A 23,471-nucleotide genomic window follows, 5' to 3' on the forward strand; every position below is an offset into this window, starting at 1 on the left:
TTATAAATATCTATAGATATATATCTATATATATCCCCAAAAAAACAAAGATATCATAGATATGTTTGTGTGTGTGTATGTATATCTTTCTATATATAGATAGATATAAATACACACACACACATATCTATGACATTGTTGTTTTTTTGGGGGATATATATATATATATATATATATATATATATGACAGCTCAGCCCCCCTCTCTGCCAACATTGCCTGCCTACGCAGGTTACACTTACTTTTTGATGCAGGTAATGCTGCTGGGCAAGGGCTGGGCGCTGGGCAATGCGGGTGGAGCGCCGGCGGTTAGTCTGGGAGCAGAGCCGTGAGGTCACACATGGCTCTGCTCCGCAAAGGCACATGGGAAGAGTGGCCGTGACTGGGCACGCGCAGCATACCCTCCGCGGCCATCTTCTCTCCTACTGCAGCCAATAGCCAGAATGAGCTTCTATGCAGACGCTCATTCTTCTGACCTGGCTCACAGTCAGTCACCTGACTGGCTGACTACCGTACTGTAGTGCCCGATCGGAGCTGCAACGGGAGGGGGTGAGGCAGCGTCGCGAAGGGTGTGGGGGCAGCATCAGAGCCCTGGAATGCCTCCCCGCCCCAAGGCGTTTCAGTCGCCCTAGGCATTTGCTTAGTATGCCTAGGGCCGGCTCAGTATTTGTGGGAAGGTACATAAAGCAGTTCATATTCTCTGTAGAGCAATCACAGTAAAATGCACTGACAGGTAGCCACTAGCCAGGGCAGGAGGAGACATCATCTGCAGGTTATGAGGAGACAGGCGCTAACACACACAGGACGCTGCATGGCATCTGACGTCACACCACTGTGCCAGTGCTCTGATTGGCTAGTGAGTGTCATCACGTGATGCGGTAGTAGCAGGGAAGGAGACAGGCGTCTCCGTTGTTATGGTGACCAGGCGCAGGTATGGCGGAGAAGAAGAAGTTTAGTGGAGCTCCCTTCGGCAGCCAGGAGGCCAGGTACAAATGTCCAGCCCAGGACGCACAGGCTGCGGGAATATAATGCTTTTGGGACAGTGGGAAACTAAAGCAAACAGAGACATAACAGCACACCTTGGTGTATGAGAAGGTCTATAATGTTACAGCCTAACTTTCTTTAATGTATCGTTAAGTCAGGGGCGTATCTACATCCAGCGCTATCACACACACACAGCAGCTGGCTGGTTAGTTCTTCTATCATGTATGTGAAACAATGTAGCTGCAGCATGACAGGACACGCTGTCCTGGAGCTGAGCAGCCTAAGCCCGTCCTCCCTCCTCCCTGACTGCTCTGTGTATCGTGTGTGTACTGCTGCTGCGGGGATCACTGATTTAGAGCAGACAGGCAAGAGGCAGCGTCTGCTCTTAGTCACAGGCAGCAGCTTCTATAGCACAAATCCTCCTCCCCAACGCATAAAATTGGCTGGCAGCAAAGTGTTAAACACATAAATTACATACAGTACTTGAAGTTGTCTCTGTCTCTGTCCTCTCTGTCACCCGTCCACTACACCCCACGCTGATTGGATAAGGTCCAATGGTGGGGGTGGGACAAACTTTAAATGACAGGCTACTGGACAAATGATTGCCTGTATAGTGGTGAGTGGACTTGTGCTGTGTGTACACAGGAAGGGAAGTAGAAAGGAATTATGCGTTCCACCTGCACATGGATTCTACTTCCCTATGCTGAGTCTGCATGCTGCATCTGGTTAGACAAGCAACCTGCCAGCCAGGGAGCCCAGCAGCCAGCACCAGCCAGGGAGCCCAGCAGCCCGCTTACCAGTGACAGGGCCCAGCAGTCTTCCAGCCCACCAGAGACCTGCCAGCAATCTGCAACCCAAGTAAGTGGAGTGGGTAGCCCCTGATAGCTTTGTCCTTATAGGGCGGTATTCAATTGTTACGCCCCTCGCAGCCCCAGCGGGTTGCGAGCTGAAATGTGCGAAAAGTGACCTGTTTGGGCACCCAAACATCACTTTTCGCGGTCGCGCCCAGCACTTTGGTCGGGGGAAGCTGCTTTACACGGCTAAACCTGAACACTTTGGGCGCGATCAGCGCGAAAAACTGCAACAATTGAAAAGCGCCCTGCGATCTCCTGTCACTTTAGACGGGAGATTGGGAGTACTATAACAATTGAATACCACCCATAGTGTAGTAAGGGGGATGAGCAGGAGGGTAACGAGGTAAGAAGTTTGTGCAGTAGTTAATTTCCTGTGTGCCTGTTATTCATAGCAGCCCCAGATAGCTTCATAAAGAGTTTTTTAGTTCTTTTAAAACTGATTAATTTTGTTTTTATTTGCAAATATTTAAGTTATAATTAGAAAGTATAATTATTCCTATAAAAAGGAGGGGAGCGGGAGGGGGGGCGCAGGTCCTTTACTTTGCCAGGGGTGCTCGGACCCCTAGATACACCCCTGCGTTAAGTAGATGGCTGAAATGAGCCCAAGGTATTTTAAAGGGGAGATAGACAATCATTTATAAAGAATAATAATGCCTACAATAGATAATATGGACAAATAATGTTTAGTAATTGAGTCCAAAATGTGGCAAAATATATGCAATAATGAGAATGTGACAACAGTGGGAATCACATAGATTATAATTGAAATGGCACCAGAATAATAGCAGCATCAATTATAGTAATAGAAGTTGCTTTCAAGTAGAGAACTGTTCTATAATGCCCAGATGTCTCCTGATAAAAAAAAGGTTTACACGGTACAATATTGGTGTAAGTCATTCATGTATAAGCAGCGCAAGAAATAAAGGATAATACTCTGTATTAAGTAAACACACCCCTATTTGCACTTTGGGCCTGATTTGTTACTGATCGCAACTGCGATTATGCACGAAGACGGCCGATTGTTGCGTTTGCATTGCAGTGCGCAAATGTCACTGCGATCGGACTGCGATCGCAGTGACTACACAGGCCTATAACAGAGTGAGTGTTTGGGAGTGGTGATTGGGGGGGTGGTCGGCAAAACTCAGACATGCCAGTGCATTTGAACGCCATTACAGTGGCGTGCATAAATGCCACTTCGATGGCATATGCAGCTTGGGATCTCACTGCGTGCGATGAGGTTAGCAAATTCTGACCTTGTGCAAGTGTGCGTGAGGGTCTGATGGTACTCGTTGCTACCGATGATTATGCAGATTTGCAAAGTATTATGGATGTGAGTAAGGAGAAGTGGTCATCCTTATTTTAGGCTGCGATGGCACTGAGATTGCAAACATTAGCATATTTTCGCTGTGCAATCCGTAATGAATCAGGCTCTTTGACCCTCCACACTGTTCCAATAGTTTGGCATTTTGACATTACACAATGACAAAGTCCATTTATACTGAACTCTACCAATAATGATGTAAATTTGCCTTGATGACCTTGAAAAGACACTTTGAAAATTTTTAGGTGAAATGCCAGTTTCATGTTTGGTAAACAGCGAATCGAATTTTAAATGGAAATATAATTTTTTATGTTGTTGATAAATGTGCACTATTTCCCTAGAGTCTATGTTTCTAAAGCATCATATACGGTTCTTTTACCAAAATAAAATGGGCAGACTAGATGGGCCAAGTGGTTCCTATCTGCCGTCAAATCCTATAGTGTATTTTAGCTAGTGGCAGGATTAGCAGTATGAAAGCTCCCACCCATGTTAATACATTTAAACGTGCAGTTGCAGATATGTTATGCAACTTAAAATTAGAACTAAATGTTTATAGAAAAATAAAGTGAAATTAAACCAACTTAGAAAAATATTTTTTTACCATGAAATGCTCTAGTGCTGTCCTTCTGTTGAGATCTTCCTGTCAGGTGTCATACAACAGGGCACAAAAAGCATTTTAAAAAATATATTTTTTTGGAATAACCGAAAAACTGAAATATGGTCTGGTAATTGATGTATATAATACTGCACCAACACTCATGAAGGGATACACCATAGTCTCCAGCTGAACTCTAACTTCGCACTATAGGGGCTTTATTTACGTAGTGGCAGGTTTTATAAGCTGACACTTCCAGGGCCGGCGCTTCCATTAGGCAGCTTTAGGCAGCTGCCTAAGAGCGTCGGGACCTGATGGGCGGCCCGCTGAGGCTGTCTTGGAGAGAGGGCATTGCCTTCCCTCTCTTAGAAGCCACTATTGCAGGCTGAGACCCGGTGAATCCCAGTGGCGGCGCCCATTACACCCGCTCCCTCCCACCCAACCGCGGAGAAGACAAACTAAACAGACACACATAGAGGGGAATTCAATTAGAGGCGAAAAGCCATATTCACCTGTTTTTTTGTGAAAAATTTGCCTAAAAAAAAATTCGCCAAATTCAATTCCAGGACAATTTCGCCTAAGTGGAAACAATTCTCCAAAAATGATTCTCCAATCAATAGCTGGTGAAAAGAAATGCAAAATCTTTATTTTGGGGTGTAAACGTGGTGAAAAAACTCAGACCCCTTGGGACAGCCCACCAAAGGACAAATCTTAGGTTTTTGTTTCTGTTTTTTTTGCAGAACACCCCAAAAAAGACATGTCATTTTTGGGGTGAGAATTTAAAAAGTGGGGGGATAAACATTAAAAGTATCGAAATAGACTTCTTGGGGGTCCCCAAGTATGGGTCAGGGGTTTTTGGGATTGCAGGTGCATGCAGCAGGTGGATTTTTCACGTTTTTTAAAAGTTCACTTTAGAGACATAAAAACATGCTAGCACCCTTTTCAAGCACCCCAAATTTGACTGGTTTACTTAATTTCACCAAAAAATACAGCTTTATGCCATTCTTCACCACTTTTACAAAGACGCTAATAGCAAGCAATTTACACAACTTAAGTACCCAAAATAGTCTTATTAGGGCTATTAGTACACATTTATATTGATTCCCTAGGTTAATATATCTTTTTCTGGGGTACAGACTCATTTCCCCAATTCTTTCAGTATTTTTCGCCTGTTCCGCAGTCGCCTATTTCCGTTTTCGCCTGTCTTGCAATTGAATTAGGCGAAAAGCGGGGACGAGCATGGAATAAATTCGCCTCTGAAACAGGCGAATGAAGCGAACAGTCGGACAGGTGAAAACTACACCTCTACTTGAATATGGCTCACAATGCTAGAGGCTGCGGCAGCTGCCTGGGTCCTGTGCCGGCGATGTCATTGGCCGGCCCAGTCTGCTGCTCCGCCTCCAGTCTTCAATGTTCCCTGAGTCCTGGTGCTATGTATGCGCCCCTCCTGGACTGATTCCGGGGGTGGATGGGGGTGGATTGGGCTGCCGGGACGCCAGGTCAGTTCACACTCAGCCCGCCCTTCAATATCTGATCCCCCTCCATGCGATCAGGCAGCTGGATGCTTGATGGAGTTAAAAAAAAAAAATGGCTGACGGAGCCTTTGCTCTGTCTCTAGCCCCTGCGCCGTCAGCCTCAGACTTCAGACCAGGCAGCAGATGTAATGCAGCACTGAGCCAGGCCGCCAGCGCCCAGCAGCAAACTGCCCAATATTATTGTACAGTACTGCAGCACCAGGTATGCACCAGCAGAAATATATATAATTCTATAGTGTCCTGTGTGGGTGTATATATATATATATATATTAGTGTCCTAGTGTTCACTCTAGCTCCGGCGGCAGGCAGGGTGCCGGAGCTAGAGAGGGCAACGTTGTGCGCGCGCCCAAAAAGGGGGTGTGTGTATAAGACGCGTCCCCTTTTCGTCATACTTGGGGGCGTGCCCGGCACTTACGGTAACGCCGGGCAGCCCCCAAGCGCTGCAGAGAGGGAGAATAGATGCTACCCGGCGTCTATTCTCCGGCGGTGACTGGGTCACCGCACATTTCTCCCCCTGCGGGACACTGCGTCCCGCGGGTGAAGACGGCACCCGCAGGCTGTGAGGGCAGGGCGCTTTTTGCCCTCCTGGAGGGCAGGGTGCTATTTGCCCTCGTATTATACGTGTGTGTGTGTGTGTATAGATATATATAAGCAACAACTCCGGCACTCCTTCACGCAGTGTAACTTGGACAAACAGCCCACACCTTGCTCCGGTGCCTTCCTTATTAGGAGGACAGCACCCCCAATACACACTGTACAAAAAAATAGGCAGCACTCGGAGACTGGATAAGACTCGTGAAACCCTCAGCCGAGGGACTTTTAATCAATCATAGGTCGACCTTTCGGAGTCTTGCACCCCTTCCTCAGGACAGCAGAATAACACAATACAAACAAACAGACATATTTATATCATAACTACTCACCACTAAACAGGCGCCATGCACACCTGAGCTCCGTCCAGCAGCCGCACTTCCGGTCGCGGCAAGTCCGCAAAAACCGGAAGTGACGTCACCCGGGCGGGACCCAGCGCCATGGCAACCTGCAATAACATACACAGTGCGATCGTGAACAAACTTAGTCATTATCATAATGCAATAGATCCATAAAGTGTATATATCTCAGCACATGTACACTGTGTAAAAAAACATAAGATCTGCGTACAAATATCATGCACAGAAAGGATTATACAAACTTTGTTGTGTATAAAAAGTGATACTTACAAAAAGTGTAAAGTGAATACACATACATATAAATACTCAAATAAAATACACATATTCTAACGTGGACATATAACTAAAGATAAAAAATGCATTAGTAACACTATAAAAAACATTTTGCCACTAATGACATTGCCTCTTATTGTCATCAATATGACAAGTAAAAAATCAATACTACATAATGGAGAAATGGAGCCATCTAGTGGGCAAAAAAACACCACTATTACCAAATTTAAATGCATATACAATCCTTAATGAACATATTCATGTCATAGAAGATCCACAACATTGGCATATAAAGCCATCCAAAATTACACAAATTTATAAGAAATTAATAAGACCCAAAGAGTCATTTAACCCTCGAGGAAAAAGAGTATCCAATCTACAGATCCACTGTGTCTCCAATTGCAGGAGTTTCCTTCCTCTATCACCACCCCTTAGTGACAAGGGTACATGGTCAATAATCTTATATCTGAGGGTCGCTATACTGTGTTTGTTATGCGCAAAGTGGCGTGCTACCGGTTGTTCACTACCATTAGTGGAGATAGCTGTTCTAATTGCCGATCTATGTTGAGCCATTCATTTAAATTGGCATTCAGTTTTGCCTATGTAATATAGGCCACATGGGCATATAATAACATAGATGATGAATCTAGAGGTACATGTCAAAGGCCACTTAATTTTATATCTTTTCCCCGAGTATGGATGGAGTATGGTATCCCCGGTCTCAAGATATGAACACGTCGTGCACCCTAGGCACTTAAAACATCCATCTTTACGTGTCAAGAAATTGGGCTTAGGCATAGGTTTTAAAAAATTTGTCACATCAGTTTTAACCACCAGATCTTTGATATTTCTCCCTCTGGTATAGCTAGGTAATAGTTTAGTATTGTGCAAACACTTTAGCTCTGGATCAGATGTAATAATGGGCCATAACTTCTTAGCTCTTTTGTTGGTATATTTGCTCTTAACATCGTATTCATGGACCCATGGTAGCTGATTTAGCTTTTTGTCCTTAGGATCAATTCTCAATAACTCTTCCCTACTCAGACAATGCTTTTTGTCTAGCCTTAATCAATTCTTCCACCGGATACCCTCTCCTCTCAAATTTTTTAGACCTGATATCTAATTGTCACTTCCGGTTTTTGCAGACTTGCCGCGACCGGAAGTGCGGCTGCTGGACGGAGCTCAGGTGTGCATGGCGCCTGTTTAGTGGTGAGTAGTTATGATATAAATATGTCTGTTTGTTTGAATTGTGTTATTCTGCTGTCCTGAGGAAGGGGTGCAAGACCCCGAAACGTCGACCTATGATTGATTAAAAGTCCCTCGGCTGAGGGTTTCACGAGTCTTATCCAGTCTCCGAGTGCTGCCTATTTTTTTTGTACAGTGTATGTATATATATATATATATATATATATATGTGTATGTATGTAAAAATGCGATGTCTGTCAGAAAACAGCTACAGGCGGCACTCCACGGTCTTTATAAATGAAGAAAAGTGACTTTATTCGCCAACGTTTCAAGACCTGGGCGGTCTTGTCATCAGGGTGCAAAAGTGTGACAAATAAGGAAGCTTACCTTAAATAGCGGTGTATTAACAATGGTGTCCATGAACATCCTCAATCCTGAATATTCAAAATATTCTCCAGTACAAACAGGAATTAGATAATCAACTTTTGGACACTGCAGTATATGAAAAATTAACATATGACCCTACTTTAATATATAAGTCGGAACTGGATTCCACTTTACACACGGCGGTACTTAATCAGCATCTAAGTTCTAATCTGCTAAACAACTGGTGCAACCATTTCCAAGAGTCCCGGTGATTTATACAGTTTTTGTGCTGAAAAACTCGGCTTATACTCGAGTATATACGGTAGATCACCTGTGCTCAAGCATGGATATCCTTAAAACATGGACTGTATGGCGGAGTTTGGGAACCTCTATCATATGGTCAGTAAGCAATTAGTTACTTATGTAGAATCAGTCATGGCTTGCGGTCACTGGGCCTGATTCATTACGGATCGCAAATCGGCCGATGGTACGTACTTCGTATGCATTGCAGTGCGCGTACGTGAGTTAGCATTGCGATCGATACAAAGCCATCACAGACTGAAGGACAGGAGGGTGTTTGGGGGTGGTGATGGAGGAGTGGCTGGAGAAACGTTGGCGTGCCTGTCCGTTTGAACGCCGTTGCATGGACGTGCATAAATTGTCCACTGCGACGGCATACACAGCTTGAGTACTCACTGCGTGCAACGAGCAATTTATGAGTAAGGTCATACCTGCTGTAATTGTGCGTGAGGGGCCGATGTTACTCGATGTTCCCGATGTATACACAGCACTGCAAGGTATTACGGATGTGACATAGCGGTAGTGGGCGTCTTTATGTTGGCTGTGCGACGGCATTGCGATAGCATTCATTAGCATATTGTTTCAGCACACCTGTGTGCGTAATCGCAGCCGCGATTGCAATAGTTATCCGTAGTGAATCAGGCCCCACTGTTCTTTAATGTTTACACACTTTTTAGCCACGAACCAATGAGTGAACAACAAATACATTTTTTTACATAAATAGTTACATTTAGATTTTCTATCTTATCCCATAGATTTGATGTATCTGCGGTTTATCCTGAATTTAAGAAACCTGGTTCCTACACACAAGTACCTTCCTGCAAGAGGGCAACTTCAGAGACAGTGAGTACATATATGATACACCACTGGCTAAGAAACTCTAAAGAACATATTTCATAAAATATTAGGAGGGGAACATGCAGTAGCCAATGGCAACTACATAAATTAATTTGTGTCTCTAGAGTCCTGTAAAGTGATATCTGGTTGGTTGCTGTGGATTGAAACAGTTCATGCTCATTGCACCATGTTATTAAATAAGATCTAGTTGATGAAGTTGATTTTAGATTCAAGAAAGTTTATGAAAGATGTACAGTTCAAGGCTACATCCGAATAACAATAATGTCCTTTTAGAGGTCACAGGACACCACTTACCCCCTCTGTCCCTCATCTACCTAAGCCTCTGTTGATTGCAGGGCTGTATTTTATAGGGTAAGACTGGTTTTCTCTATATGTTTTTCTTGAGAAAGAAAACATTTTTCACGTTTTTTCTTATTTTTAAGTAAGAATGTGAATGTTGGACATAAATTGTATCTGTAAAAAGACTGTGATTTAATCCAGGCAAGACGTTTAGGGCCTGGAACCTATAATCCCTATAATCCTTTCGTTCTGGAGCGAGTTGCATCTACGCCTGGATGGAAAAGAGCAGAAGAAACAGAACGGCTGACTGTGATGCCACATGTCCTGTACAAGGAAACATGGGAGAGGAACCGTTTGCTGGTGAGGTGAAGCTGTAATTTACACTCTGGGAAACATGAATCAATTTTCTGAAACGTTTGTATGCTTGATTACTTTAGAAGCAAAACATGGGGCCGGGTCGATACAACATAAAGTCATTTCTGGAGCTAATGGAAAAGAAACCTGCCAGCGTGCGAGGACTGTGTAACACTAAAGATGTGCGATTCAAGGACGAATTAAAGGTAGAGCATGTTAAACAGTGATAGAGGAGTTCTAGGAATATGCACAATGATCCTCTACACATTGTGGGTCAGCCAAACTGTAGGCTAGTTCTAGGTACACACTGTGCATTTATGGGACCGATTAACCAATTCCCAGCCTAGTGCTGCCGGCGAACGGTCACAGTAATATAAGCATGCCCTGGCAGCGCCCCCTCTGTTTTACACGGTAGCTTGACCCGACGCTGGCGAAGCAAAGTATTTCCATTTTTGCATGTCCCCGTTGTCGGGTACAGTGTAACGCAATCTGAATAAATTACAGTAAGCTGCCATCTCCATAGAGATTTATAGGGGCGGGGGTAAGCCTCACAAACTGATTTCACTGGTGCTAATCTGTTAATAATGTAATAAAAGCACAGAAAAGCCCTTTGGTGAAAACACCAGAGAAAGGACTTTTCTCATCTTAATAAATAGACACCTGAATCAGTTCTGTACCCCCTTCCTGGCAGTGTGTGAATGATGTCACATGCAGATGAATGTTTGCTATGTGATCTATTTTGTTCATGATTCCTGTTTCTGTCCTCCACACAGAATTGTACCCCAGGACCTGGAACTTACGGCAAAGCGGGGAATCCACACACTCATAGAAGAGAGGGCTTCAGAGTCTGCCAGCTCCAAGGGTATAATGGACAGCGAAACGACTAAATGTGGCTCAGCAAGCAGCAATGTAAGTGATTATGGGATGAGAGGGGCCGTGTGTCATTGCTTTCCTAATGCACTGCTCATATTTCAGGAATGTGTGCCGGGACCAGGAACCTACAACCTAAAATGCTCCATAGATGAAACCTTGAAGCACGTTGTGGGTAAAAGAGGACCTTATGACCTATTCACCGGGCCAAGATCACAGCACATCCTGTACGGACACTTTGCTACACCTGTAAGTATGCTACAAAGTGGAACGCTTCCATTAGAGGTCATTGAATGGAAGATGCTGACCACATATAGTATGTACATGTATAAAACTGAATATAAGAAATTAGGGAACCAGTATATGACGAACGGTACAGGAGGTATACAATAGTATATGCCTGTACTTTTTTATTTTCAATTATTATAGAAATGGTATACTTCTCTTTAAGTATTGTTTGTGATTTATGGCTACCATGTAATGATCACAATATTCCCTTGTTTAAAAAAATAAGAAAAAGCAATCTTCTCTGTTCTGTGGCCAACTTGGAAATCCAGAAGACTCTGGGCCTGATCAGAGATGGGTGATAATGCACAGACTGCGACTTTGCATGCAGCGGCTGTGCAATAATATGCTTATGCCACAGGTGGCGTCTAGTTTAAAATGACGCCTACTGTATGCATTGCAGATCCGAGGGGTGCAGCATCGGCTCACTCTGTGGGAACATCTGCCATCTGAGTAACCCTGTGTTGCAAGACGCAGACACTGGCCACGGCGTGCCTCAAAAACGGGGCCGACACATCTGTTTTCAAGACCACCCAGTCCCCAAACTGCCGCAGCTTGTCATTCATGTTGTGGCTTAGGGGGCACTGCTAGCGATCTCTCAGAACGAGATCTGCACATGCACAGATCTCACACCATTGGGTTTGCGTACATCTCTGAATAAGGCAGATCTGACCATCAGGAGGTGAGGTTGAATAACTGCACCCTATACAATACAATACAGTACAATAAAATACAGCCACCCACAAGATTTTATGACCTCTTGATCAAAGACACTGCAGGGGTGGTAAATGAATAAATTGTATGTGGAAATTGCCAGATTTGGCCAACTTTATCTGGAGAAACTTGTAACATTGTAGGTCAAATTGGTGTTATTATTGTCCCACTTGGTGCAGTTATGGGTGGAATGTCTATAATTGTTTACGATTAGGGAACTAATACAGAAAACAACATTTGAATTTGTTTATTTAAAATATATTTATGCAGCAGGCTCCATAGGGTATCCACAGGGTTACCTTGGGTTATAGTCCTGGCTTGGCCATCGGGCACCACACAGTTAACTTTGTGCTCCCAGCATGCACTGGGCCCCCCTCCTATAACCCCGCCCCCAGGCCAAGGCACCTCAGTTTCAGTTGGTACCCGGCCATAGTCGGGTCACTGCATGGGGGCTGCTGGCAAAAACAGCCCCGAAGTTAAGAAGACTGCAAGTGCGGCTAGTGGGGACAGTCCAGCGGAAGCCCCCACTACCCCCACCTACACCCCTGCTGGCGCTGAGCCACCGGTACTGAACCAGGGAACTCGGCAGGCTTTTCTGGGGGTCCCAGCTAGCAGGACTGTGGTCAGGTGCACAGGGAGCAACAAGGTAAGCACAGGGGGCGTCTGCGGACGGAGCCCACTGTGGCACAGTCCAGTGTCCTCAGGGCTGGGGGCTACCTGAGGGGTGCAGTTAGTGGAGCCAGGTACTCATCCTGCGCTACCACTAGACCACCAGGGATATGGGGCTGGAGCATTAAGGAAGCGCTCCAGCATCCTGAGGGTTAATGGCCTGCCAGAGAGGGTGCTTTTCCGGTTTTAGACTATGGGAAAGACCCCTCTCTCACTGCACCAGCTGCCTTTCTACTGAGGCTTGGCGCGCTGGTGCTTGGGATCCTTCCCCACGGCTCCGCCTACAGAACGCACGGTGGCCATCTTGGATGCACAGCAACGCTGAGTAGGAATGTGGAGCCTGGGTCCCCCACCATCCTACCTCTCCTACAGCTTAATGTTTGGTCAGGTAGCGCTATTCCCACTTCAGACTTTGCATCTGAGTGGTTGATGATAGCGCTGTTAGTGCAGGCAAGCGCCGGCTCTGACGTGCGCACGCGTGAGACCCGGCTAGCGACGGGCGCTCCGTTGCTCCGGGTCTTGCACCAAAACGGGGCGGCTATCAATTTTGATCGACAGCTCGCACCATTTTGGAGGCGTGGCGGGGGGGTGGCTTCACAAACTGAGGCGTTCCCAAGCGAACGCCTACCGTTTGTGGGTGGCCCCACTGACATCACCAGTGATGTCAGTGGGAGAGCTTCCGGCTCTATTAGAGCCGGAAGCTCTCTGAGGCTTGCGTCCACAAGACCCTACCACAAGCCCCGATGGTCGCGATGGCCTGGCCGGTCGCAATAGCTGTGGGTGGTCACCCACAGCTATGCGAGTTGCCTGGAGGCTGCACAAAAAAAAACCGCCCTGAATCAGAGCGAGCGCTCTTTCAGAGCATCCGTCTCTGAATCAGGCCCTCGGTCCGCCACAGTACAGAACTTAACGGACGTTTTGCAGGTGCCCGCTCTACGGCCTGCTGAGAGACCATTAGTAGCGCCACTGTTACCACATTATGACGATGATGATGTCAGATGAAGGGGAGCTCCCGGAATCTGACTCGGAACGACCCACTTAAGCGGTTGAGTATAAGTGCAGGATTTATGTATCCGGGCTAATTAAAGCTTTCCGCAGGGTTATGGAGGATGACTGTCTCCCTGAGACTGCATCGTCTTACGCATACTTTAAAAGGTAAGGCGTCAGTTTTTCCTCTCTGGTCAGCTGGTGGACCATATGGAGGAAGCGTGGAAATTCCCAGGCAGAATGTTTCAGCCCCAAAAGAGACTCATATTCTTATCCCTTTGCAGAGGATTACTTCACTAAGTGGGACACCCCTCCTCAGGTGGATTCCCATGTGACACGCCTGATTAAGAGTGCAATCTTACCCATGCCGTCTATGTCCTCATTTAAGGACGTTTCGGACCGCAAGGTAGAGATTTACTTAACATCCATTTACTCTTTGGCCGGGGGATCCGCCAGACTGCTCATGGCGGTCTGTTGGGTGGCTTGGGCCATGGAAAAATGGGCTGATGCTTTTTAATCGTCATTCTCCTCTGATGCTTCTGAGGAGCAGACGGTGCTGGTAGTATCCGTGATTCTGCTACTTATATTAGCGAAGCAGCGTTGGATGTTAGCCTGCTTACTTCCAGGATTTCAGCAGCAGCAGTTTCGGCTTGCCGATCGTGGTGGTTACGTTCTTAGATTCCACGTCTGCATTCAAAGAAGGGCCTGGAAGGCTTGCCGTTTAATGGTCTGGTCCTCTTCGGCCCAGACCTGGATAAAATTGTAAGTACATTGGCAGCTGCAAAGTCTGCATGTCTGCCATCGCCTCAGGCTCCGTCTAGGACTGCTACTTAGGCTGAAAAGACGATCGTCCTCAAGGTAAGCAGAAGGTGCAGTCTTTTCCCAGGCCATCAGGAGCCACCAGGAAGACACCCTAGTCCAAGAAGCGACCTTGGAGTGCTAGACGCCTTGTCACCAAGCCTAGGGCAAACTCTCAGCATGAGTTGGGCCTCCCCTTGGGGAACCCCAGGGTGGGAGGCCGACTTCTTTGGTTTGCCCAGCACTGGTGGATGATTATCACAGACACCTGGGTCAGAGAAGTGGTTTCTCACGGGTACGCCCTCTCCTTCAACAGAAGGCCTCCCCATCAGTTTTGTTTCCTACACTCCGGAGGTAGGCCTTCATTCCACAAAGGCTCTGGAAATCCAGAAAGTGGTAAGTTCTATGCTCCAAGATGGGGTCATAGTTCCAGTCCCCCCGTCCCTCAGGGGGATGGGTTCTTATTCCAATCTCTTTTTGGTACCAAAACCGAACGGTTCTGTCCGTCCTATTCTCAACTTCAAGGCTCTCAACAAGTCTCTGAGGGTCCCTCGGTTCAGTATGGAGACTCGACGTTCCATTATATTAGCTATGGAACCTGGGGATTTCATGGTGTCCCTGAATATTCAGGATGCCTACCTGCATATCCCCATTGCTACGGCTCCTCAGAGGTTTCTCAGATTTGCTGTATTGGATCACCATTACCAGTTTCAACCGCTGCCGTTTGTTCTTTCCGCGGCTCCGCAGGTGTTCACCAAGGTAATGGCGGTCATGGCGGCTCGCCTGCGGTTACAGGGGGTTCGCCTGTTACCTTTCATGGACAACCTGCTTTTCCTAGCAGGGTCTCCGGAGGTACTTCGCAATCATCTGCAACTGACAATATCGGTGTTGCATACTCACGGCTGATCGATTGGAAAAAGTCCTCACTGATGCCATCTCAGAGGATGATGCATCTGGGAGCACTGTTGGACTCTCAGCAGCAGAGAATCTTCTTTACAGAGGAGAAGATCTCAGCCCTACATACCAGGTTACGTTCCTGTCTCCAGGGTCGCCAGGTGTTCATTCACTTGGCATTGAGATTACTGATTTCCATGGTGTCGACATTCGACATGGTGGAATATGCCCAGTTTCGTTCAAGACCTCTACAGAGGCTGATCCTCTTCAGATGGGATGGATCACATGGTCGGATTAAGGATTCTGCCTTTGAACCTCTATACACCCCTGCCTATACCTTCTGATATCCTGCCTATAAACCTCTAAGGACGACGCTATTTTGCGTACGCAGTTATACAGTAAATAAAGACTCCAGACCTAGAACCTGTGGTTCCAAAGCACAAAATATTATTCAAGCAAAAGTACAGTCAGTTACACGCTAGTTATAAGTACAAATTTAGCGCAAAGGAATTATACAGACCCAAGTACAGTTATACATACGCAGCGCTCTGGACCAGATGTAGGCATCAGCAAGAAACCCCTCGTCAATCAGCATTCAGCACGAAGACTCGAAACCCAGGGTCAGAGCACACATATTTATACCCTCCAGAAATAGACAACACAATAGAGAAGTTTGTTGCTAATACCATTGGTCCTAAAGGAGAGGGCATATGTTACAAGGCATTTAACAGGTTGGTTCAAATATACACAGTCCAGCCTCTAACAACTGGTGGTCTCTGGTTTCCCACCTCATGCAAATCCTAATGGTTGGTCATATAATGTTCATTTTGTTGCTTGAAGTCTCTGCGGTCCATAAGTTGAGAATGCCTGTTGCGATCTCTACATCGATGTTACCGGAATACTGTTGAGAGAGTATGCATCAGTACAATACCAAACATGGCTTACTTATCACATATAAAACCTTAGTTACAAAATAATCTTTATTTCATAGCAATTATAGTAAATGTGCATACTTGAATCTTATACCTTAAAGCTTTTGGAACCTTGTATGTGAATATGTAATGTGTGAGTATGTGGGGTTTGATGTAAAGACGCTAGTTAGGTTTATCTGATTTGGGGCAGATGTGCACGCATGCAGCTAATAAACAGCGTTCGCATGCAGGATATTGTACATTCGCTACTGAGCGTCATGTTAGCAGCTTAACTGTGCATAATGTGTGGTGTTCATGCATGAGATTCCATACGGCAGTGTTCATTCCAGGAGTACTCAACTCTGAAGCGGACTTCCTCAGTCGACACGATGTACATCCAGGGAAGTGGTCACTTCACCAGGAGGTCTTCCAACTCCTGGTGGACAAATGGGGTTTTCCAGAGATAGATCTCATGGCCTCCAGATACAAATGCAAGCTAAGAGTGTACGGGTCCAGAACAAGAGACGCAGAGGCTCTCCTGGTAGACGCTCTGTCGGTTCGGTGGACCTTCCAGTTTGCGTACCTGTTTCTTCCTTTCTCCCTTCTTCCTCGGGTATTGAAGAAGTTCAAGCAAGAGGGAGGCATGATCCTGCTGGTGGCTCCAGTGTGGTCGGACGTCACTGGTACTCAGATCTTCAGAGTCTCTCCATAGACGCTCTGTTGCTGTTTCCTCAACGTCCGGACCTGTTGTCTCAGGGTCCTTGTGTTTACACGGATTTGAGTCGTCTGTCTTTGACGGCGTGGGTCTTGAGACATCCATGCTTCGGAAACCTGCTTCTGCCAGGATTTACCACAGGGTATGGCATACCTTCTTTGAATGGTGTCGCCCCAGGGGGTACGATTCCCAGGTATTTCGGATATCCAGGGTTCTGGCTTTTCTCCAGGCAGGATTAGATAAGGGTCTTCGTCTAGCCTCATTGAAAGTACATGTTTCCGCACTGTCTGTGTGGTTTCAGTGGAGGATTGCTCCACTCTCGGATGTTCGCACCTTTTATGCAGGGTGCTCTTCGCATACAGCCTCCCTTTGTGCCTACTGTGGCTCCTTGGGAATTGACCTCCATTTGAACTACTGGGCTCAGTGGATCTCAAATGGCTCACAGCTAAGACTGTGTTTCTCCTGGCTATTGCTTCCGCCAGGAGGGTGTCAGATTTGGGGGCTCTTTCTGGTTTTTCACAGCAGCAGGGCAGTGCTTCGGACTTGCCTTGGGTTCCTGCCTAAGGTGGTCTATAGTTTCCACATTAATGGGGAAATTGTAGTGCCGGCCTTTAACTCACAAGACCTTGTGGTACGAGCTCTACGGTTTTACCATACCAGTTCCCTTAGGAAGTCGGACACTTTGTTCGTCCTCTATGGTTTCCATAAGAAGGGTTGGCCGGCCAACAAGCAAGCGTTGGCCAGGTGGATTCGCATGGCGATTTCTGAGGCTTACAGTCATGAGGGCATTCCTGTTCCGCCCTCTGTTACTGCTCATTCTATGAGGTCTGTGGGTCCATCATGGGCAGCTCCTTTCTGCACAGGAGCGCCCCCACCGTTGAGGATACTGCTTTGGGAACTCCCAAGGTATCCCTGTGGATACCCTATGGAGCCTGCTGCAGAAAATAAGAGAGATGGTAAGAACTTACCTTTGTTATCACTATTTCTGCAAGGTCCATAGGGTTCCACAAGGAGCCCACCCTGTCGCCCTGTGCTTCATATGGGTCTGGTTCTGGTCACCGATTTTCCGTCTCCCTGTTGTGAGAATGTGATTCTTGTGTATTCCAGACTTCCTTCTCTCTTTTTCTCTCCTCCTATGGCCTTGGCTTATTACTGAATTGAGGTGCCTTGGCCTGGGGGAGGGGGACCCAGTGCATACTGGGAGCACAAAGTTAACTGTGTGGTGCCCGATGGCCAAGCCATGACTATAACCCAAGGTATCCCTGTGGAACCCTATGGACCTTGCAGAAATAGAGATATCAAAGGTAAGTTCTTACCATATCTCTTATTTTATATTATTTATATATATAATAATCTCACAAGTTTCACACTATGGGGCCGATGAGGGGTTGAATGTAAGTTGGATGCAGTTATACGCTACTGTGCGCACAGGAAACTAATGTGGTTGATCACCTGTTTGCAGAGCTGTACGCATTTATTTATTTACATTTAGAATATATAATGCTACGCTTTACAAAGAACAATTCAGTCCTTCACTGCCCCAATGGTTCTTACAATCTATGGTCCATATCCCATGAACATACATACACACTAGGGTCCTTTTTTATCAGAAGTCAGTAAATCTACGCTATGTTTTTTGGAGTCTGGGAGGAAACTGGGAGAGCCGAAGGCCTTGGTCAGGAACTGAACTCCTGATCTTGGAACTGTGAGTCTGCAATGCTAACCACTATACCAACTGTGCTGTCCCATCTGTTCAGCCCACTGTCCCTATGCATTTGCTCGCTTTCATAGACACCATTGTTATGAATGCACCAGTCTGATAACCGCCATATCGCTGTGTACACACTACTCTGCATAGCACGCAATTCTGTTGATAGGCCTGCGAAGCGGTCATGCGACTGAGTTGCATAGGACTCAGCTATGGAGCATACACAGCACAAAAACACTCAGAAGCCAATTGCAAAACAAAGTTACGTTCAAATCTGCATCGGCCCTTACATTGGGTTTCCTGTTCTTTGGAGAACTGGACACAAACTGCCTCATCTTTTTTGCATTTACTTTATAAGCATAGATACTGTTTTACATACCATGCCTACCTATAAGATTAGTGCTTTGAGTGGACATCAGGGACATGAATATCCACAGGATTTTTTTTTTATGCAAAACTCGGCCTTTCTGCTATCAGTGCTGCTACGCCAATCATGTGCACAAAATTCTACTAGGGTCGACCAACAACGGCTCTGTTATCCATGGCTAATGGTTTCAAACCATCAGTAAGAAACCATCAATGATTGAGCCATCAATGGTTTAACTCTGCGCATGCGCTGAACACAGCCGGCATTAGCCATTTGGATTTTGCCATTGATGTTCACCATTGGTGGCCTCCGATTGACGGTAAAACTAGTTATGATCGACATCAGACCATCGATGGTTGCCAATCATCAATGGTCGATGGCCAACCCTAAATTCTGCTTCTAGTATTCCTGATTCAATACAGATGGAGGTTAAAAATATGACTGAATGTGCTAATAGAAGTGTATGAAATATATTCACAGTGCACATGATATAGCTTCAGAACATCACGTGCTAGACTCAACCCACCTACATTCTCCCAAAAAGGCAAAAACAAGTGGCCAGAATATGGTGGTTATTCTGTGTGTGTATTTATGTCTGTTTCATTATATCCCTAGGAATGTTATCAGACAGAGCTAGGATACTTTGATGCAAAGTCATTCATTGAAGATCTTGAAAATGATCAAAAAAAGAAACATGGCAAGTTTGGAACAATTCATCGCTTTCCAAAAACTCCAACGGACAGGATATTCTACAGCTCGCTTGCCCACTGTCCCCGGCCACTTGTCAGTATTCAGGATTTGATTATCCAGTACAAACCATTTGCAGGATGTCTGCTTCAAAATCTAGCCTGTATTACCATGGAAACTTGGATGGGTGTGAATGTATACAAATGCACCCTTTATGCAAATGTACACAACTATGGATGGGCCATATAATATGTTTCCATTACTTAATTGCATATTAAGACTTAGCATGATAAAATAGTATTTTGACTCCTGGCTGTAACAAGTGTTTTGTGCACTAACATTCCTGTAAGCTCAGAATTTGGGTTTAGTTGGCTGAATCCCATGGATCTAAATGAATCCCAAATGTTTGAGTTGCTGTTAAGGTCCATCCAAGTCTCCAACAGAATCCTGAATTTGATACATTCCTTAATACAAAATGTATGTACTGTACATATAGAACACAGCTTTCCAGAGCTGGTTATTTAAAAGGACTGCACATACAGTATGTTAAAGATGGAAGGAACTGAGGGGCTAAATAAGGCATTGGAACTGCTGTGCTGGTGTCTATTGGGCAGCATGAATCGTGCAGAAATGATATATTGGGGAAGCTTATACTTGGCCATCCCACTCTTGCGTCTCATATATAATTATAGTAGCCCACTGATGCTGGCTGGTGATCACGTACTTTCATGCAAGTGCTACACCACATATGCTACATAAAGGTAAATGAAGACACTAGGGGATATATTTAATAAAGTGAGAATTTTTAGAGGTGGATATGTTGCCCATAGCAACCAATCAGATTCTACTTAACATTTAACTAGAATCTAATAGTTAGAATCCGATTGGTTGCTATGGGCAACATCTCCACTTCTAAAAACTCACTTGAGTAAATGTACCCATTGAGCCCTATTATGAGTATGTTCCAATGCCGATATTCTCGCATTGGTCAATGTTTTTTCAACTTTGCATGCGTTTAAATTTCAGCTTGAGCGTCCCACAGTATGTGGGTACAAAGTCGCAGGACCCAATGATACCTTTGCATGGAATCAGAAATGTATTGGGCATTCCTGAACGGTAACTGGGAGGTGGCTCTTCTGACACAGGAAGATGCATCTTATGGGTGTGTTATGGGAGTTTTGCGGGTGTGTCGCAGGAGGGGTTTTGGAATCAGATGCTTAATTGCGTGCATTGGAGGCCACACTCTGACGGAGAATCTGCACCTAGCAGTGACGCACCAAGCAGTAATGTAGCACCTACAGATGCACAAAGTGGCTGTCTCAGTCCTTGCACATTCCTGCGCACGGCTGTACACCAAGTGCTTATTGTAGAATTAGCATAAAGTCACAGGTGAGACTGTGACAGAAGAGCGCAAACACGTACGCCACTTTGTCTGGCTCAGAATCAGTCCCTAGAGGGAGCAATAAAGTGCACATGGTTAGTGGGGTGATCTGTGACAGTCCTCCTAGTGACTAGCTTCCAGTATCAATACTAATGACACCTAGGCAATAACATCTGCAATGTTTATGTACGCGCAGCAAGAGTTCTTACAGGAAGTGTCTGTGCGGCCTGTTATGCCTGTGTTATACTAATATACTGTGTGTCACTGCATCTTGATCTATTGTTTTTCATGATAGCATTCCCCAGGTCCTGGTTCCTATGATGTAAAATCAGTGTTCGCTTCTGTGAGGCAGTCCTCGGTTCCCTTCCTGACCTCTGCTAAGCGATTTGACAGAAAGTCATGCAGAGTCCTCTTTGGAAGTAATGTAAGTTTATTGTGCATAGAATATAGATGTTCTTTTTATTTCTGCATTACTGGTGCTGACTCGGCCTAAGTTAGCTCTTCCTAAGATTTTGGGTTGCTCTGCACAAATTTACACAGTAACTCCCTGAGATCTATGGGTATTTCGCACTCACATTTACAGCAAGCTTTTTATTTTTTTGCTTTATAGTATAAAAATAGTTTCAAATACTTTTAGCATTTTCCTTCTGTTCGCCACGTTTATGAATATGGACCCTGAATTAGTACTGTCTTCAAATTGAAAGCTTATGTCTTAGACAGAGTATTAGAACCTCCGGATTATCCAGTCCCCTTGTTTCTCACATTCAGTTAATCTACTGTACTTGTCACATTGCAGAACCCAGTCGGCGTTGGTCGATACGATATCAACAAACCCACAAGTGGCAAAACTTACCGATCTGCATTTCTCTCAAAAACCGCACGCTCTTTCTCTGATCGGGAAAAAGAAAAAGCTTTCAAGTGAGTTACAATTTGGTTCTTTTGCATTCAATGGTTAACATACCCTAGTACAGTGGTTCCCAAACTTTGTTTGGTACATGGTCCCCTTAGGTCCTCAGCATTTTTTTCACAGCATCCCTAGGCCAGGGGGGAGCTATTTACTAAGATCAAGTGCATTCCAATCAGCTCCTAACTGCTGTGTTTGAAAAATGACAGCTAGGAGCTGGTTGATTGGTACTTTAGCTTTGTCCACTTTATCTCCATCTAAAGCTTAGTAAATAGACTCCTCCATTAGCTTCGAGGTTCTGTTGGAACCTTGTGCACTAATACAATGTGGGTCCTATGACGGGAATTCCTAACACGTTTTTTCTTGCACCCCATAGAGGTGCAAGCAAGAGTAAGCTAGACTTTTCATCAGTAATAACCTGCTGTGTGCACAGTTGGAACTTCATACTTAAATGAATCTCCCCCCAAAAAAACATAGGGGGAATAGCTGGGATGAGGGACAATGGGAGATATACCCACAAAGGATTGACAGAGAAACAGGTACATATTACATTTTGGAGATAGAGAGGGACAGATAGGGACACAGACAGGGAGCAGAGATGCACACAGAGGATGTGACAAACTTGGGTGGGTGGACCAAAGTCAGGGCTGGACTGGTGAAGAAGAGACAACAATGAATTCTCCCATCAGGACAGGAATCTGTGCAGAGCGCTCATTCACCCTTGTTGTATTGGCAGCAAATATTTGGTGCTCATTAACCTCTTCTCACTTTGCTGCACAGAGAAGGAGGGAGGAGAAATGAGAAGACAGATGGGGCTGTACAGCACAGCCACACACAAGTAGTGCAGCCTGTGTAATTGGCTGCACTCTGACGTTCTAAGGCTAACAGGTAGCACATGGCCCAGCCTACAAATATGGTGGCCCAAGTAATTTATTTGCACCCCAGGTACCACAGAACCCAGTTTGGGAACCACATCCTTAGTATAATATATACTAACATGTGATTAGCAACCAGTGGGCTCACTGAGGCTAAAGAGCTCTAGATGCTGCCTTTAATTTATTCAAACTGTACTAGAAAAACTGATTGGTTGCTGAGTTACAGCAACTTTTGTGTTCTGTTATCTGTGCATCAGTCTCAGAAATGTCCCCCTCAGTAGTGTATTGTTTATACATCCTCTTAACATGTAAGTTGTGCCCTACAAGAAGATGGACTTGAATTCTCATTCTGACGGCCATTATATTTTCTAATTCCACTGTTTGTTGTTCTAGGGAACGGATCCAGAGATCACACAGTACTTTGCCTGTTCAGCCATTAGTAGCACCGGCTAATGGTCCTCTACTACAATCTACTACTACATGAGAGAGAGGATGAGGCTTACCGGACATCATTTTGGCTGAGAACTTGAAATGATGGATAATCTAATGTTTTATGTGTTAAGAGGAACTGTGGGAATTAATCATTAACATCTTAATGCAAAAATCTGTCTATTGCTATTAATTGCACACGTTACTCATTTTCATCAGGATAATTGTTATATATAGTGGTCTGTTTCTTATATGTTCCAGGAGATATTCAATAGTTATTACCTCTTGTTATTTTATGAAGCACTCCCAGGTTTTCCAACAGCTCAATTCATAACACTGTCCTTCAGTGTAATTGAGGGATTCAGCATGGATGGGTAAATGAATTAGAGTCCTATGAGGGAGTAGTCACTGCTGTTATCTTTCAA

The 23,471-nt window shown here is 45.2% G+C and overlaps 2 protein-coding genes across 2 annotated transcripts; both read left to right on the top strand.

Moving 5' to 3' along the window:
• The first annotated feature begins 1,581 nt into the window (after window positions 1-1,581).
• Window positions 1,582-10,712, top strand: LOC148454318 (uncharacterized). Its single transcript, XM_088461052.1, has 5 exons — window positions 1,582-1,840; window positions 7,656-7,719; window positions 9,117-9,204; window positions 9,700-10,058; window positions 10,626-10,712. The coding sequence occupies exons 1-4, from the start codon at window positions 1,649-1,651 to the stop codon at window positions 9,710-9,712; spliced, it is 357 nt and encodes a 118-aa protein (XP_088317178.1). The 5' UTR covers window positions 1,582-1,648; the 3' UTR covers window positions 9,713-10,058; window positions 10,626-10,712.
• LOC148454319 (ciliary microtubule-associated protein 2-like) lies at window positions 10,567-23,260 on the top strand. Its single transcript, XM_088461053.1, has 6 exons — window positions 10,567-10,761; window positions 10,828-10,971; window positions 19,386-19,553; window positions 21,134-21,262; window positions 21,635-21,756; window positions 23,011-23,260. Exons 1-6 carry the CDS (start codon window positions 10,567-10,569, stop codon window positions 23,099-23,101), a joined length of 849 nt encoding a protein of 282 aa, XP_088317179.1. The 3' UTR covers window positions 23,102-23,260.
• The last annotated feature ends 211 nt before the right edge of the window (window positions 23,261-23,471 follow it).

This window comes from Taudactylus pleione, unplaced genomic scaffold (genome assembly GCF_031769625.1).
Source record: "Taudactylus pleione unplaced genomic scaffold, aTauple2 ptg001008l, whole genome shotgun sequence".
NCBI lineage: Eukaryota > Metazoa > Chordata > Amphibia > Anura > Myobatrachidae > Taudactylus > Taudactylus pleione.